This window comes from Anolis sagrei, chromosome 1 (assembly GCF_037176765.1).
Source record: "Anolis sagrei isolate rAnoSag1 chromosome 1, rAnoSag1.mat, whole genome shotgun sequence".
NCBI classification, from domain to species: domain Eukaryota; kingdom Metazoa; phylum Chordata; class Lepidosauria; order Squamata; family Dactyloidae; genus Anolis; species Anolis sagrei.
The window spans coordinates 199,341,680-199,360,322 of record NC_090021.1 but is presented as its reverse complement, the minus strand read 5'-3'; the positions used below and the strand labels follow the sequence as shown (position 1 = coordinate 199,360,322).

Here is an 18,643-nt window from a genome sequence, read left to right as displayed (position 1 = left end):
ACACTTAACACATACCATTGCTTGGAAATCCACCTCTGCATCAACCAGTGCTTTTGAGATCTGGGCCCCTTGCTGGAAGTGAACATTATCTGGAAATATAAAAGAAACAGAAAAATGCCACTCATTTAATGCATATTATCATCTGGGTAAGGTGAAAAATCTACTAGGGGTGAGATGGTGGGGTGGCGAGAGGAGAGAAAACTGAACATCTGAGCCAGGAAGCCACTGTTCAACACCTTTGTTGACGTTGTATGGATTTGACTAATTTCTGACAAGAAGTTTTTTTGGCATGATTTCTTCAGAGGAAGTTTGCCTTTGCCTTGCTTTGAAGCCGAGAGTGTGTGACTTGCTCAAGGCCACACAGTAGGTTTCCATGGCTGATCAGGGATTTAATCCTGGTCTCCCAGAGTACTAGTCCCACACTCCACACTGATTCAGCCCACTTTAAAAGCTAACAAAGATGCAGCAATGAGCAATGTTGTGCTCAGTGGTGTGTCATTGTTTCCCTTTTGTGCTTCCCCTTTGCCAGTAGCAGAGTGATTACCTTATATTACATACGATGTCTAGTTAGGAGTGCCTTACCATCTGCTGTTCCATGGATGAGTAGATATTCAACTTCTCGGAAATATTGTGCTTTAGCCATGACTGTGGAATTCTATTTTTTAAGAATGTAAAAAAACAAAAACAAAAACCAACAACAATAATTAGTTCCGGTTCTAGTCTGGAATATTAGTGAATATTAGCCAGTATATACAAAAAAAAATAAAAATAAATGAAAGGCTCTACCATGAAAGAGGCTAGTTTAGAACTATTCTTCCTATACTATAGTAAAGGTAAAGGTTTTTCCTTGACTAGTCTAGTCATGCCCGACTCTGGGGGTTGGCGCTCATCTCCATTTCTATGCTGAAGAGTCGGCAATTTAGTTCAGAAGACCCAGGTGCAATGTTTACTGTAATTCTATTTATCTGAAGAAACATGTATTCTCCAGAAGCATTTTGCAGCAGCAATCTTCAATTAAAGTATCTTGCAGAAATAGCTCTTTTGATAGCACTATTTCCTATTACCCTTTGATCAACCTAAGCAGAATGGCTGCTGAAAGGCTTAGACAGAAATAACCTATGCTGCCTTCAAATATAGTCATCTCATTATTTCCCCACACTGGTCTTTTTGCCTTCTCTGTCTTTTATATAGACAGGGAAACTTTATTCATCTGAATATCTTGAAAATTATTGATTTTTTGTGTGTGGAAGCAAATGGCTGGATACATACTACTACTATTAAACATATTGAAATATCACAAAATCTGGACATAGGTACCAGCAAAACTACCCCATTGTATTAAAAAGGAATGTATGTAACTATTTCAATACTTTGCCAAAGTTTTGCCAGGTCCACACATCCGGAATTAACACAGTTTCTTCCAACCTTTGTCCTTTCTTTGGTCAACAGAACTATCTGAACAGTACCACAATATCCATAATATAGAATTATAGAATTGGGAGGGATCCCAAAGGCCATCTAGTCCAAATCCCTGCCATACAGGAACACAGGATCAAAGTACAGCAACAGATGGCTATCGAGCCTCTGCTTGTGGTTCAGTCACTTGAATGTTCCTTAGGCAATTTCAAAAGAAGAAAATATTCCAAACTAACCATATTGCCATATATACCCTATATACTTATGAATAAGTCTAGAAATTGTAGTCAAAAACTTAACTCCAAAAACCTGGGTCAACTTATCAATGTGCACATGATACAAAAAAGGAGCCATCCTCTTCTCTGAACTGAGTGTCTATTAGTCTATCCTGGGAAAACCTAAATGAAACGCTGAGCCCATCTATACACTTGTTTTTAGTTTTGATACAGCTTCTGGTCTTTTTTAATACCTGGGTGGGGAAAGGGTAACAAGAGTGGTTTGTTGGCCCTATGAGGAGGCATTGTTGTTTTTTCTCCTTAATGCAGAATGACCCTCATTTTATCCACAGATTATATTAAGTTCCATAATTTTGATTCAAAATATGCTCTCAACTTATATATGAGGCCAGCTTTATGAGTATATAAGGTGGGTTAATTTTCAGAATTAGACATTTCATAATACTAATAGAATACAAACTGGGGCCAGAAGCAAACACTTGAATGCCTTTGGCACATTCTCTCCATGTCTTCTGATGTTATTCTGATCAGCCTCAAAAACCCAAGTGTTTCAAATCAGTTGGTTGAGTACATGCTAGAAATAGAAGTCCTTTGTGGAGTCCTGTGTTCAGCTTCTGAAGGCGGTGTATGTGTGCAGGTCCATATTTCCTCTTGGTAGCAAGAAGACCTGGGCAAATTTTGAACTGTATTTTCCTAGATTTTTAGATCCCCTGGTATTCTTCTTCCAGATTCACCAATGCAGACTAGTAAATATTAACATAGCTTTGTGTGCAGTGTGCTGTATTCTAGAACATCTCAGGGCCCTTTCAGACAGGGCCCAAAATACAGTCCCTGTCAGACTTTTGCCTGAGGTGTTCAAATGATGACTTGGGTAAGATTAAATTAAATTAACTGCACACAAAGCTATGTTTTGTCCTGAATTAATTAGATACCCCATTAGACCCGTGTCTTCCTGAAAGGCAATGCGGTATTTGGGTCTTTGAGAACTGACTACCAGATAGTCCTGGGACTACATGGGTGCCAGTTCCCACACCCATCTCGCTTCTTCAGGCTTCCAAAAGCCCAAAGAAGCGAGGAGGATGCCCTCTTCCCAAAGCCCCCCCCCCCCCAGCCATTAAAATAAAAACTTACCTGGCCACCTTTAGGCCTCTCAAAATGATGTGCCAGGAGGCGGGGGAGAGAGAAAGTCACTCCTGCACCTCCACCTCCTGGCAGGTCATTTCTACACATCAGGAGGCCTCTAGACAGGCCTAATGGCAGCCCGGTAAGTTTTTCTCTATTTTTAAGGCTTTGGGTGGGGTGGGCCAGGACCATCCCAAAAGTTTTTGGGATGGCATGGAGGTGGACACTCAGGAAAGCCCAGTTCTTTTGGGCACCCATGGGGACAGCAATGCGGACAGTGTAACCTCCAATAATAAACTGCTATCTAGAAGCACCCTCAATCCCAAAAAAAGATAAAATAAAATAAATGACTTTCCAAGAATGAAAGAACAACCAAAAACAAAACAACTCTAAGAAGATGTTATTCATTAAGCGAAATCTCCTGAACTTAGTACAGTGTTTAAGGGGTGAACTCGGCCACTATCAGTCTACCGTTTCAAATAAGGAACAATGTTCCACATTTCTGCCCAAGAGTTACGTAAACAATGCAATGAAATAGGCCTCTGGGATCTTTCTGCAGACAAGCAAGTCTCTCTGCATGACTATTTTGTTTTCATGGAGTCCAACTGGAGAAATTATCAGCTGCCCCCTGCTCCTCTTTAGCTCTAAGGCCAGTGCAAGGAGAACTGGCATTGTAAAAAGATCAAGCAGCAGTCAACATTTCATCAGCACTCAACAAACAAGTTAACGTTTGGCTGGGATCTGAAGGTCTCTCTCCTTTTGGCATATTTCTTGGATAATAGAACAAATGTCATATCAGTACAAGATGGCATATTTACAAAAAATGTACCCTGTTTTGCATAACCTAATGATGCAGCAGTTCTTGAGGACTGAACATTTCAAATCTGCTAGGAGAAGACTGCCAAATGTATGACTGCTTCAAATACTTGCCAACAGCATATCAAACTCAAGAGAGAACTGCAAAACAACCTCTTTCACAAGTTTAACAGTCACCCCTGGTGCATGCTCTCCTGGCAGCCCATGACAAATAGTATCTGCATCATCATCCCATTCCCGCTTAGAGAGCTCCCCTTTCAGTCTTTTCCTTTTCCTTTTTCCTTTGCACTTGTCAGCCCAGTTTCTATCCAGCCTGCTCTTGCACTTCTCAAGGTGGTATGCTGTTTCACATCTCATCTCCTGGAGTCTTGTCCTGCTCTAGCCTCCATTGTAGAAACCAAACAGGGAGGTGTTCATGTGCATGTGAGCAGACTTTCTAGTTAATCCTGGCTTTCTTCACTATGCTACACCTGCCTCCTCCTTCTCTTTTATAATAGGCTTACAACTCTGTAGGATAAAATGAGAGATAACACTGAGATCATGCAGAAGCCGTGCTGGGCAAAGAGAAGTGCAAACTATCAGGCCTTGAATTAGTAGAAGTCTGCAGCTTTCGACTTCCAAAGACATTAGCTATCCTTTAGTATAGTATGTTTTTGGCATGCGAAAGGTGATCACCCAGGTTGGTTCACACACATTTGTCTGAGGAATACCCCATGGAAGTGATAAGTCAGGTATGCGAAGGGAAGAGTACCATCGGCAGAATTTTCTCACATCATTTCAGAATACATTTATTTCCAATGGAAGTTCACACAACTATTAAGCATCATGTATTTGTTAATTGGAGCCCTGGTGGTTCAGCTGGACAAATTACTGAGCTGCTGAACTTGCTGACTGGAAGGTTGGTGGTTCAAATTTGGGGAGCGGGGTGAGTTCCTGCTGTTAGCCCCAGCTTCTGTCAACGTAGCAGTTTGAAAACTTGCAAATGTGAGTAGATCAATAGGTACCGCTTCTGTGGGAAAGTAACTGCACTCCATGCAGTCATACCAGCCACATGACCTTGGAGGGTCTATGGACAATGCCGGCTCTCCAGCTTAGAAATAGAGATAAGCACCAACCTCCAGAGTTGGACACAACTAGACTTAATGCCAAGAGGAAACCCTTACCTTTGCTTATGTGTTAATTAAATGATGTGCATGCTTGTATGAATCAGGCCCCAGAGTCTCCCATGTATCTCAGTGCGTTTAATTAAGGACAGGGCATCAAGTTCCACCACTGTGCATGGTGAGCCACTGCATATGAACATTTTGCTCTGTGCCAACCTGTGAGCCACAAACACTCACTCTGAACTAGGTTAGTGATGGTAACTGTGAAAACTGTAGAGTCTTAATTTTCTTAGGGAAAACAGCAAAGTCATATTAGGAGTTGACCTCTCTAGCTTCACCAGTGATAGATTCATAAACTGTACTGTCTATGCAACTTCACACGAAATGGTCTTTAACAATCATGGGTCAAGCAATAAATCTCTCAAGCAGAATTTATTTAATCCAGCTCAGCGTGGAACCACTATTAAATCTGTTTTAGGCTGGATCTATACGGCCATATATCCCAGGATATGAACCTAGATTATCTGCTTTGAACTGGATTATAGGAGTCTACACTGCTAGATAATCTGGGATAAGATGAAAATCTGGGATCAGATCCTGGGATTACTTAGTAAGTAATTTACAGAACACATTGGTCAGATTGAGCACATCCATACCTGACTAAAGCTAGAGTTTGCCAAGCACTCACATTGCTTCCTCAGCAAGATTTTAATGTACCTGTTTCCATTTTATACCAGAAGGAAAAGTCCAAGAAATACCAAGTCATGAAGGCAGCAGTGAGAGCAATGGTCATTACTCAAACCCTGTGTGTTTATTTTATGTATTGAATACTGTCCTCATATAAAACTGAAATGTTATCACATTTTTGTTCTCCCTTTGAATTTTTATTCATATTTCTAAACACTTCTACGTGAAGTAATTTTATGCTGTGAGTTAGATTATGTTCCCTCTGAACATGTGACAATGAATGTTACCAGCAGATGTAATACATCACTCTGCCGCACATTTCCCAAGTTCATGAAGGCTCCAAGTAAACAGGTGTTACTACCAGTCTGAACAGGTTTTCAGCATTTAGAAACGACCAAACTTTTGTCTGGGTGTCATTCTTTGAGCTGATTTGCAATTACTTCAATGTCTTGATGCTTTTCAGAAGAATGTCTCTAATGAAGTACTGAAGCCATGCACAATTCAACATGAGTAGGATGAGAGCACCATCCTAATACAACATAGTTAATAGATAGCTTCAGAATGACTTTAAAGCCATTCTTTTCTCTTTTCTAACAAATATTTGCCTAAACTATGCATAAGATAATTTTCTAGCCAATACAATGCCATATAATCTGGATTATTAAATCAGATAATCCACATTATCTGCTTTGAACTGGACTATATGAGTTTGCACTGCCATATAATCCAATTCAAAGCAGATAATCTGGATTTTATATGGCAGTATAGATGGGGCCTAAAATTAATCTGTAGGACTGGATTCTCCATTTAATTGACTAAAAGAGGAAGGTATGACCCTTCTAAGGATCTCATCCTTACAAGGGTCATACCTTCCTCTTTCCTCCTTTGGGCCCGTCCAGACAGTACCTTTATCCCAGGATCTTCCACAGCAAACAAGAGGGTGGCCAGATACTGTTCCCTGTAAATGCGTAAGCAATCACTAAAAAAGGCAAAAAACCACGACATTTCCAGGTGCGGGAATATAATGGTTTTGACGTGAATATGCGGATCTTTTCATGTCTGTATGTCCCTGCATTCGGAAATCACAGGATTTTTTTCATCTGCGTTTGTTCCTGGATTTTAGATATTTGTTTCTGATTGGTTGGTTCCTAAAAAGAACGTGACACTTGAGTAGAAGGCAAAAAATTGTTTGTGTGCCAGAGACACATTTTCTCTGGCCAGGACAAAATTGTGCCCCTCTAGTCAATGTTGTACATCTTTTCAGAAGAAGAACAATCAGGAACTGCCATATATAACTCAGGAACAGCACCCTATTGTTTGATGACAAAAGTACACAACCAAATCTGTCTGGACAGATGGCCAGGCACGCAGGCTCTAAAAAGTGTCAATAATGACAAAGTTCTGTTCCTGGCTTGAAAGTGTGTTTTCCTGTTTGATTGATTATGCAGTGCTGACTTGAGCAGAAGTGGTCCTACCCCGTAAACTTTGTTTGTGTGGCGGATACTTCATAAAATGTGTCGGGGGCGCAGTTTCTCTGGCCAAGGCAAAGAACAGAACTTTTGCAATGATTCTTTGCATATCTGCATCTTGAGGGTTTTTTTTTTTAAAAAAACTGCCAAAGTTTCCAACAGAAATCCCACGGTAGCCATCTTGGGAGCCTCTAAATTTTGCAACAAAGCATCAAGTCTAGACAACAAAGGTAGAAATCCCGGGACCAACAGGTCTGTTTGAAGACCTCTTCTGAAGTCCCGGGATTTTTTTGTTTAAAACCCGTGATTTAGTGCTGTCTGGAGCGCCCTTTGTTAGAGTGAATTAGAAACATGGTGAACTTTTGTTCCAAAATAATCAGGTTTCTGGGTCTATCAAAAAGAGTGGAATCCATCCCTGACACAAATTCATATTCTCTCTCTCTCTCTCTCTCTCTCTCTATATATATATATATATATATATATAGGTAGACTAGCTGTGCCCTGCCACGCGTTGCTGTGGCCTATAGTAAAACTTATCAAAGTTGAGGTAGATATCTGGACTATTATGAAAGAGAGGTACCTACCTATTCCTTCCCCCTTTTCCTCCCCCTTTCTCTCCTTTCTTCCTTCTCTCCCTCTTTCTTTCTTTCCTTCTTTCACTACTTGGTTTCATCCTTCTCTCTTTCCTTCATTCCCTCCCCCTTTCTTCCTTTGCCTTTCTTCCCTCCCTGTTTGCTTCCTTCTTTCACTTTTTATTTCCTTTTATTTCACCACCATCATAACAATAACAATAATGCAATGCATTGCCTCTGGGACCTGACACCTCTCCCATTCCCCCTAAAAGGGTCTCATAGGAACAATAGCATCATCATAATAATAGAAATAACAACCTTTACCCGCCACGTGTTGCTGTGGCCAATCTTCCCTCTTTCTCTCCTTCTTTCCCTCCCTCCCTCCCTCCTTCCTCCCTTCCTTCCTTCCTTCCTTCCTTCCTTCCTTCCTTCCTTCCTTCCTTCCTTCTCCTCTTCTTTCTCTATCTCTTTCCTTCCTTCCCCCTTTTTCTTTCTCTTCTGCTGTCTCTCTTTTCTTTCCTTCCATCTTTCCTTTTCTTTCCTTTTCTTCTTCCTCTAACTTTCCTTCCTTCCCCCTTTTTCTTTACCTCCCTTTCTCTTTCTTCCTTCTTTCCTTCCTTCCTGTCTTTCCTAGATTTTGACAGGGCGGGAAGGGGCGGGGTGGGGTTTGGAGGTGGCCTGAAGTAAAAGGAGGTAAGATTGGGGCAGGGGAGTGATGGAGCGTGGGGTTGCGTGTGTGTGTGCGGCAGCGGGGGGAGTGATGGAGCGTGGGGTTGCGTGTGTGTGTGCGGCAGCGGGGGGAGTGATGGAGCGTGGGGTTGCGTGTGTGTGTGCGGCAGCGGGGGGAGTGATGGAGCCTGGGGTTGCGTGTGTGTGTGCGGCGGCGGGGGGAGTGGGGTTGCGTGTGTGTGCGGCGGTGGGGGGAGTGATGGAGCGTGGGGTTGCGTGTGTGTGTGCGGCGGCGGGGGGAGTGATGGAGTGTGGGGTTGCGTGTGTGTGTGCGGCAGGGTGTGTGTGTGGGAAGCGGCGCGGCGGGGCTTGGAGTGGGCATGGTTTCCGCAGAGGGAACGCTGGCCGGAAGGCCATGTGCGCGCGTGATGGAACTTGCGGCTGGGCGCCAATGCGCATGCTCAGTTGTTTTGCCGTTTTGTGAGTGTGTTGTGTTGTTTTTCATTTTGAGTAGATATGTTTGTACCTTGTGGGTTGTGTTATGGGCATGGGAATTTTGGTTAAGTTTCGTTGGGGTTTTTTTGAGTTTTGTTCTTTTGCCGTTTTGTGAGTGTGTTGCTGTGTTGTTTTTCATTTTGAGTAGATATGTTTGTACCTTGTGGGTTGTGTTATGGGCATGGGAATTTTAGTTAAGTTTCGTTGGGGGATTTTTGAGTTTTGTTGTTTTGCTGTTTTGTGAGTGTGTTGTTGTGTTGTTTTTCATTTTGAGTAGATATGTTTGTACCTTGTGGGTTGTGTTATGGGCACAGGGATTTTGGTTAAGTTTCGTTGGGGGATTTTTGAGTTTTGTTGTTTTGCCGTTTTGTGAGTGTGTTGTTGTGTTGTTTTTCATTTTGAGTAGATATGTTTGTACCTTGTGGGTTGTGTTATGGGCATGGGAATTTTGGTTAAGTTTCGTTGGGGGGGTTTTGAGTTTTGTTTCCTCGTTGGATGCCTCTAACAAATTTATATATATAGATAGATAGATAGATAGATAGATAGATAGATAGATAGATGATAGATAGATATATCAAGGGATGCATTTGTCTTTTTTCTTGACTCCTATTATCATAAAACAAACAGTGTTCACTTTTCCACATTTAGGGGATGCAATGCACTGCAACAGTTTGATCAGTATTTCTACACGCGTGCACACAGCCTGCTTGCAACCTCTCCAATTTAATCCTCTGAGTAACACATTGGAAACCTTTAGCTCTTTGGTACTGGCAGTTTCAACGTGGACACTGCCAGCAATGGAGGCTGAGCCAAGAAAATTCGACTCCTGGCACAAAGAGATTACACAGTCCTCTGGTGCCATCTGTGCTGTGAAGTTGCAGAGTGACATTGTGCACCCAGAGCACTAACATTTCAATCTGTAGCAAGTTAAGAGACTTCCATTTACATAAGTACCACCTCACAGATCTGCTACCACTCAGCCTGCCTTCACAGAACCCCAAGTTATTCAGCAACCAAAAATCCCAGTCAATAGCAATGAGGACTGGGTTCTGAGTATGAGAACAAGCCATCAGAATTGGGTGGATCAGTTCAGAAAGCTTAGAGGCAGGCCATGAATTACTGAAGCAGTTGACAGAAGAAGCCGAGAGAGCAAAATAATCAAAGCCTCATTTGCCTGTGTAGAGAACATTACCTCCTGAGAGGGCAACCAGAAAATCTCCTACAAAGGAATCTATGACAACTCAAGTTGAGCTCCCATGTGCATATCACCAAAATAATAGGCCCGTTCTTTGACTAAGTATGCATTTACAACTGTTCTATTCTGTACTAGTGCTTTGTAGTTTCCTGTTATAATTCTCATGTGCAAGTAATAAGAGGTCCAGGTGTGACGGGTAGCTTCTGTGTCATGGGTGAGAAATCCACTCTGGGTTACAGTTTGGTATTTAAAATTGTATCCAAGATTAATGTATTGTCGAAGGCTTTCATGGCTGGAATCACTAGGTTCTTGTGGGTTTTTTCGGGCTATAGGGCCATGTTCTAGAGGCATTTCTCCTGATGTTTTGCCTGCATCTATGGCAAGCATCCTCAGAGGTAGTGAGGTCTGTTGGAATTAGGGCAATGGGTTTATATATCTGTGGAATGGCTGGGGTGGGGCAAAGAGCTTTTCTCTGCTGGAGCTAGGTGTGAATGTTTCAACTGACCACCTTCATTAGCATTTGAAGGCCTGGCTGAGCCTGGGAAAATCCTTTGTTGAGAGGTGTTAAGATGTGCCTGATTGTTTCCTCTCTGCTGTATCCAAGATGATAAGTACTGTAAATATAATATGAACATTTCTAAAATCTATCTTTGAGTCTGGCCATGCCTCTACACATAGGAGCATTGGAAAATAAGGGCCAAAATCTGGTCAGGCTGCTACAATTAACATAGCCTACAGCTGTACATTTGTCTAGGGCAGTGGTTCTCAACCTGTGGACCACCAGTGGTCTCCAAGAACAAAAATATGGCCCATGGTCTCACCATTACTACACAATTGCCTCAAAACCATGTGGCAATGAGAGCGACTAGTACCAAGGCAAAGGGGATGTCAGGACGGGAGAGGCTGACAACCCAAGAAAGATTATTACTACCACATCAGCTATAGATTATTCAAATTGGTTTTCTGTGGTTGAGCAGATGGTGACTACTGGATGGCATATGTTCTGTATCAGAAACTAGGGCTGATGTGGTCTATCCAATGCAATTTTCTGAATCAGCACCCCAAACAAACTGAATATAAAGTTGATGTTACTGATTTGTAATAATAATAATAATAATAATAATAATAATAATAATAATAACTTTATTTTTATACCCCGCCCCCATCTCCCTGAAGGGACAAGTCCAAGAAATACAGATTAAAACAAGTACCAAAAAAATCAACACAACAACAAATAAAACATATAACAATCAGAAGCAAAACATCATAAAAACAGTATCATAGCTGAACAACAATAGATGCTGAGTTCAGAGTGCTCAGAAAATGTGCAATGGTTCCTAAACAGAGCCGAGGGAAAGTGCAAAATTTCAATAAAACCGGGATGGTAGGGTAATGACTCTAACCATTAAAATGTCAGGATTTTAATCCTTATGGTACATTAATCCCTGGTCAAAGTTGTCCCTGATTTTAAAAAATGTTGGGAACCACTGGTCTCGGGGCTATATAGGAATTGTAAAAGCTCTCCAAATTCCACTTAATAATAAATGATTGTGGGAATCAATGTGGGTCCATTCCCTTGTTAATAGGGAAGTGATTTCCTGATCTTTCAATCCCCTTTCACATGAATGATCTCCAACACAAGGCAGCTTTGTGACAGGAACCTTTTTCTACCTACTGTGCCAGAGATTGCATGTAATACAATCTATAGCACTTGTGGGCAGAAAACATAATTCATTCACTCAGAAATCATCTGGAATATATTAGCAATACCCATCCGACTATAATAAACATGTGCTCCCTATAAAACTACGTATTGTGATGCCTTCCAAAAACAAATAGGGGATGGTACTCTGTGAAAACAATGGAAATTACTCACAGCTCTACCTTCTCCCAGAGCAATTTTTATGAGGGCCATCAAGTATCGTAATGCAAGGAGGTAGCACTGCATGACCACAAGTCCTCTCGTACATTGATGGATTTTGCCCATAGTGTTTTGCATCTAGAAAACTTCATGTTAAAGATGCTCCCTTACCTCATAATTATGTAAGTTATCCTCTTTTGTGGGAAGACCCATGTAACGTTCAGTGTATATAGAATCTGAAAGAAGAGAAAGAAAGAATTTTTCCTAAAATTCTTAGAATATTTTAACCTAAATAATTGTTTTAATGACCAATTTTAAACTTCCACTCTATGTCTAACTTTTGTTTTGTGTATTTTAATATGTATTTTGTGGAAATATGTTCTAATATGTGTATTTTACAGAGTGTTTTAAAATGATTATGTGTTTTGATTATGTGTTTCAGAAATGTTGTAACCCACCTCGAACCATGAGGAGAGGCGAGTAAGAAATAAAATAATAATAATAACAACTAAAATATGCACAAAACCCGTTTGTGTGAGTTATTTGGACTAAGGCTTGAGCTACACTGCCCTATATCCCAGGATTATCTGTTTAACCAAGATTATCTAGCAGTGTAGACTTATGTAATCCAGTTCAAAGGAGATAATTTGGGATCGGATCCTGGGATGTAGCGCAGTGTAGATCCAGCCTAAACAATCTCGTCACATTGAGGTCCAATAAAGGTGGGGATACGCCATGCAACGTGTCAATTCCAGCAAGCAGCAGAGGAACCCATCACCCACATTGCCCACATCGTTCACTTACCCATCCCACAGGGAGAAGTCTTGCCACCTGCCCCCCCCCCCCGCACATGCTAGTCCCATTCTTCTCTATGAGAACATGGGAAGCCTCCTGTGCTTTCTAGGAAGCCTCCTAAGACACTTATAACACGCTAGAAAAACGAAACCCTGCCAGAAGTAGCTGTGCACTTTCTGATGGCATCTGGCAGGCTCCGTCCTCCCTATATGCTGCAAGCATCCTTGGAGGCTAAAAATACGAAATGTGATGAGGTCCTGCATGTATGAGCCCGTTGGGGAGGAAACAGAAGCAGGAATTTGCACTTAGTTCAGCCAGACTCCTCCTGCTCTCTAAAATAAGACTGTTTTTTAAAAAACCATTTGAAGATGAACCCACAATTTTAGAACATGAAATGAAAGCTACACTCAGAGCACTTGGGATAAATAAGTCACCAGGAACAGATGGCATATCAGAATTGCTGCTTCAAACTACAGAGGCAAAATCTACTGAAGTTCTAACTAAAAACTGTCAACAAATAGGGGAAACAAAAGAATGGTTACAGATTTGAAGTAGTCTATATACACCCCAATCCCCAAGAAAGGGGACACGAGGGATTGCAGAAACCACAGAACCACTGCATTAATTTCCTAAGTCATGCTCAAAGTTCTACAACAAAGCATTTCACCATATATGAAGCAAGAAATGCCAGGTATCTAAGCTAGATTCAGGGAAGTAAGAGCATAGAAGATCATATTGCAAACATACATTTGATAATGAAGTGCAAAAAAAAAAATAAGTGGAAAATTAGCCTGAGCTTTTTAGATCACAGCATAGCCATTGATTGTGTAGATCAGGGGTTCTCAAAGTGTGCTCTGCAGAGCCCTTGGGGCTCCATGGGTGATAGTGAGTGGCTCCATTGTGCCATGATGCTTCCCACCTCCTCCTTTTTCCTCCACCTGAGAAATGCAGGGAAATTAAAGTTTTGAGCTGCTGGAAACAACTACAGCAGTGGGGTCCTGAGGCCCAGACCCTTTCTCCTTCCTCCCTTATCCTTTCTTCCCAGACCCCCTCCCCCGGCTTCTTTGCTTTCAAAACTCTAATTCCCTCCCACAGCTCTGAGGGTGCTTTGATTGTGTTTTTCCTGCATGACAGAAGGGGGTTGGACTGGATAGCCCCTGGGGTTTCTGCTAATACTATTACTATTATTATTACAAAGGATGAATGGCCATCTGTTGGATGTGTTTTGATTGTGTTTTTACTGCCTGGCAGAAGAGGGTTGGACTGGATGGCCCCTGGGGTTTTCTGCTGAAATACTGTTAAGTTTATGTTGGTTAAAATTGTTCGTCATTTTAAGTATTGTATTGTATTGTTCCTTCTTTCTTCCCTTTTGTTTTCACACTTGTGTGAATTAGTTCACACAAACATTTTCCATCCATCTGCTAGTGGCCCAGACTCTATCTATCTATCTATCTATCTATCTATCTATTTTTCCACACACACATATACACTATACACTAACATATACATATATATCCACACATATACACACATACACGCATGTGCACACACACACATATACATTTCTTGTGGCTCCACAATAAACTTTTGCTTCAAAAACGGCTCTGTGGCTGAAAAAGTTTGAGAACCCCTGATGTAGATCATGACAAAAATATTGCGTCTGTGACAAAAATTTGTGTGTGTGCATTTTATGGTGCTTTCAAAATCTGCATCCAAAAAGACATAGGAAACAACTACAATATTGAAACATTTTTTCCCCTCAAAGTCCTGTGTAATTAACACCTTGCATTTCATGTCTTGCCTTTCACTTCCAGTTTTTAAAGAAGCAAGACATAAGAAGCAGGATCTTAATTTTTAGAACACACCTTTGGGAACTTTTTAGGACATCAAGCAAATCAATATGGAAATGTGTACACCCTTGTGAATATAGGAGAGGTGATCCGCAATGTGATTTAAATGACAAATCTTCCAGTCCAAGATTAAATTTGTGACCCCTCTCTTTTTAGAGCTCACTCTGAAGTAAAGGAAGTTTCTGTAGTTTCAGTGCTAATGAATTTTATGACATTCAGAAATGATCCCTCAACACTTTGGAACACATGGCACTTTTGAAGAATGCAAATGCAGACATTTGTATTATAGTAAAATTTCAAATATTAAGTAATTTTGTGCTTTTTAAAGGTTAAGCAGATTATTTTCTTTTTCCCATCCAAGTTCTTAGTAGAAAATATGATCCAGGGACACTGTGTAATGCCTCGCATGAGTTCATGAAGGCACCAAATGGCAATGTATTTTGGGAGGAGGATGAAATCAGTACATACATTGTAAACACTTGAAACACCTTTGCAATGCAAGGGAGATGTATGTGTGTGTATGTATGTGTGTGTGTGTGTTGAAGTATGGTTTGTAACACGTTGCAAAACAACTTTCAATTAAATATCTAGAAAGAATCACATACCATAATATTGCCACCGTGACACTGGAGCGACAGCTATTCCACACTTGAAATATCCACTTTGAGAGCCCAACACCATGGATGCCACATAGCCACCATATGACTAGGAGGAAAGACAATATCACAGTTCAAGAACTCTTGCTGTTCTCATTTTGTGAGGGTGTGGGCTCTTCCACACAGCCCTATATCCCAGAATATCAAGGCAGAAAATACCACAAAATCTGAGTGTGGACTCAGACAACCCTGTTCGAAGCATATATTGTGGGATTTTCTGCCTTGAAATTCTGGAATATAGGACGGCATGGAAGAGTCCTGTGTGAACAAATCATTCCTCAGATTCCCCAAAATTGCCTTTGTTTCGGCTTGCTTAGTAATAAGGTATTATAATACCTGTTCTGAATTACCTTTGTAATTTGCGAGTCATTGCAGTACACCTCATTTCCAAGCTATACATTAACACAGTCTGCATCCACACTGTAGAATTGATGCAGTTTCAAAGAATCATAAAGTTGGAAGAGACCACAATGGACATCCAGTTCAACGATAGGATTAATGTAGTTTGACAATGCTTTAACAGCCATGGCTAAAAACTGGGATGTGTAGTTTGGTAAGGCAGCAGCACTCTTTGGCAGAGAAAGCCAAAGGCCTTGTAAAGCTACAACTCACATGATTCCATAGCATTGAGCCATGGCAATTTAAATGCTGTCAAACTGAAATAATTCTACAGTGCAGATAAAGGCTCAGTTCCAGGAATCCATGTGGTTCCTCCTTCCTACATCCATATCACCCCAGTTTTCAGGACATTACTATTGATGGGAGGACTATAGTTTGGTATCCTCTTCTTAAGAGTTTCTGGTATCGGCCATTACCACCATAGTTCAGCGGGCAGCAATGTTATGATCATTCAGACATCATGAAAAAGACCTTCTCTATGATCAAAGGCAATGATGGCAAGCCTTTTGTTAATTGAAAAATACAAATCTTGCCCCAGACTGAATGACAAAGTATATTGTATTTATTTTCAGGATGCAGATAGTGCTTTCAGACAATTACTTTGTGCCAGAAAGTTAACTTTGGGATCAGTGAAGTGTCTGGAGCAGTGATGTCAGGAAGGCATTGTGCTAGAAGGAACATCTGTCAGTATCAGCATGACAACTGAAATGGAGTAGAAACTAAAACTCCAGCCATAGCTTTACAGCAGGGGTGTTGGAAACTAAGGGCTACCTTACTCCCTTCAGGAGACCTTTGAGGGCCACCAGACTCTAGAAGACCCATTCCTGCAGTGCTTGTACCCACGTCAAGACAGCCATTTAGGGGCCACTGACACAGCCATATAATCCAGAATATCAAGGCAGATAATCCACAATATCTGCTTTGACCTGGGTTATCTGAGTCCACACTGCCATGTATATATTCCAGTTCAAAGCAGATAATGTGGGATTTTATTCAGCTGTGTGGAAGAGGCTTAGCAACCATGAGAGCATACAGTGTTTCCTCCACTGCCAAATAGTTTAAATGTACAGGTAGAATTTCTTTCTGCCACAACTGTGGAGCTTGCTTCCATTAAGGTATCAAATCTATCTGAACAGATTTTACAGGAATAAAAAAATGTGCTGAGGATATTCATTCTTTTGCTAGAAAATGCCATTGTGATTTGATACATTTTGAGAGTTTTGATTTGTGCACTATATTCTACTCCTAGCCAACAATGTGCTGCTACCTATAACTCATTTTTGAGGGGATTTGGTACCTTTTCAAAATGATTTCCACAATTGCCCTGCTACCTAAGAGGTTTAAAGCTCTTGGTTATAGCCATGATTTTAGGCCTCATTTAGATTCTCCACCCCAGTGACATCAATCTCCAAGTTATGTTTAATCAGATATAAGCCTCCCTATGTTTAATTCCAGGTTGCGTTCACACTACACAATTACACTACTTTGATTCCACTTTCCTGTGGAATCCTGGAATTGGCAGTGGAGGGCAGGACCTTAAAATCCTTACCAGAGAGTTCCCCTGATGCCTCTGACCAAACTACAATTCCCAGAATTCCACAGGAGACAGCTACAGCAGATAAAGTGGAATCATAGTGCCATCACTGCATATTGTGAAAGGGCCCCCAATGAAGTAGGTAGTACACCCAGTAGAAGGGGAATGGTCTCTCATTCAGAGGCCATATTTCCTTATGGGTTGCTCTCAAGAATGGAAAGATGCCAAACACTTGTTCCCAAACTTTTTCCACAATCTCTCCAATTTCCACCCCTTGATATCATAGCAATCTATCTATACACAGTAAAGCACAAAACAATTGCGCAACTGTGAGAGAGTGCTGGAGAAAAAAATAGATATAAGATGCAACAGTGAGGTGTCCTTGTCCAGCTTCCTCTGTTGCCGAGCAGAAAACTGATTCTTATCTCTCACCATTGAGATAAGAGAAGTTTCTGCACAGTGCAAATGAAAAGCTGCCCTTCTTTCCTTTGTGATGAAAAAGAAGGGAAAGTTGGGGAGGGAATACCAGTAGAGCTAGAATTTCCCCATTTTGCCTCTCTCTAATTGGAGCAAAGGTATTTTTTTCATTGATATTGTAAACTTTAATCACTTTAGTTTGCTACTACAAAGGCAGTTAATGGTTAATACTTACCCAGCCCCAGATGGCTATTCTTTTCTCATCAACAAAGCTCATTTTAGAAAATTGCCTAAGAAAAAACACGGAAAATATAGTTAGTTTTCTGTTCACATAGCCCCCACCCCAGCAATCTTTTACATACACCTACTCTGTGGGCCCTTCCAGACAAGCCCTACATCCCAGGATCTGATCCCAGGTTTTCTGCTTTAAACTGGATTATATGAGTTTGCACTGCCAGATAATCTGGATTAAACAGAAAACCGGGATCAGATCCTGGGATATGGGGCCTGTCTGGAAGGGCCCTGTGCTTCCTGGAGGACAGGTGTGACTAAAAATGTTATCTGTGGCACAATTTCCCAAGGAAAATATTTTTTCTAGCCATCTTTATTTTTTATGTGTCATTTGCTACAAAATAAGAAACAGAGTCATCGGTCACATTTGAATACTAGTATACAAGGAAGAAGGGGATTATTGCAATACTTCACATACTGGGCTGCCAAAATCTGATCTTGAACTTCGTAGGTGCCCAGTCTTCGATATATTGCATGTAGGATTTTGTCTCCTTGATAGCCACTTCCTCTGCCATCAAAGCTAGCAACAATAATATCTTCTGAGCTCGCCAGGTATGTAGCCCAATTGATCTTAAAGGTAGCATCTGCTTTCTGACTGCAGGGCCCTGCATACCTGTGGAGAGAATCTCAGGTGATTTCATGCATTGTACTATATATTTTCTAAACCAATCTGGCTGATAAAATAGGCAAATGCAGCTGGAAGAGAGAAGTTCAAGAACCCCATTTAGTTTTCCATAAGCACTGTTATCACTGTGGTTTGCATTCACTTTCAATACATGGCATGATCCAGATATGAAAGGATTTTAAATGTTTTTTTTTCAATGGATTTTTAATTTTCTAATATAATTTTAATAACTACCATAGTTAAGGTTTTTGTAATTTTTGTTGTGTGGCTTCAATAATAATAATAATAATAATAATAATAATAATAATAATAATACTTTATTTATACCCTGCCACCATCTCCCATAGAGACTCAAGCCATTTCCAACCTAATGTGAGCCTATCACAAGAATTTCTTGGCAAGTTTTGTTTTGTTTTGTTTTTTTATTTCGTGTCA

General features: G+C 40.9%; 1 protein-coding gene across 1 annotated transcript in view; it reads right to left on the bottom strand.

Annotated features, from left to right (window-relative positions):
* DPP4 (dipeptidyl peptidase 4) overlaps positions 1-18,643 on the bottom strand; it is a 71,728-nt gene that overhangs the window by 4,479 nt on the left and 48,606 nt on the right. The window contains exons 20-25 of the mRNA XM_067472079.1: positions 18,002-18,196; positions 17,528-17,582; positions 14,892-14,991; positions 11,813-11,877; positions 583-655; positions 16-89 (exon numbers count right to left, since the gene is read on the bottom strand). Coding sequence (XP_067328180.1) covers positions 16-89; positions 583-655; positions 11,813-11,877; positions 14,892-14,991; positions 17,528-17,582; positions 18,002-18,196 — 562 coding nt within the window. The remainder of the gene's footprint in view (positions 1-15; positions 90-582; positions 656-11,812; positions 11,878-14,891; positions 14,992-17,527; positions 17,583-18,001; positions 18,197-18,643) is intronic.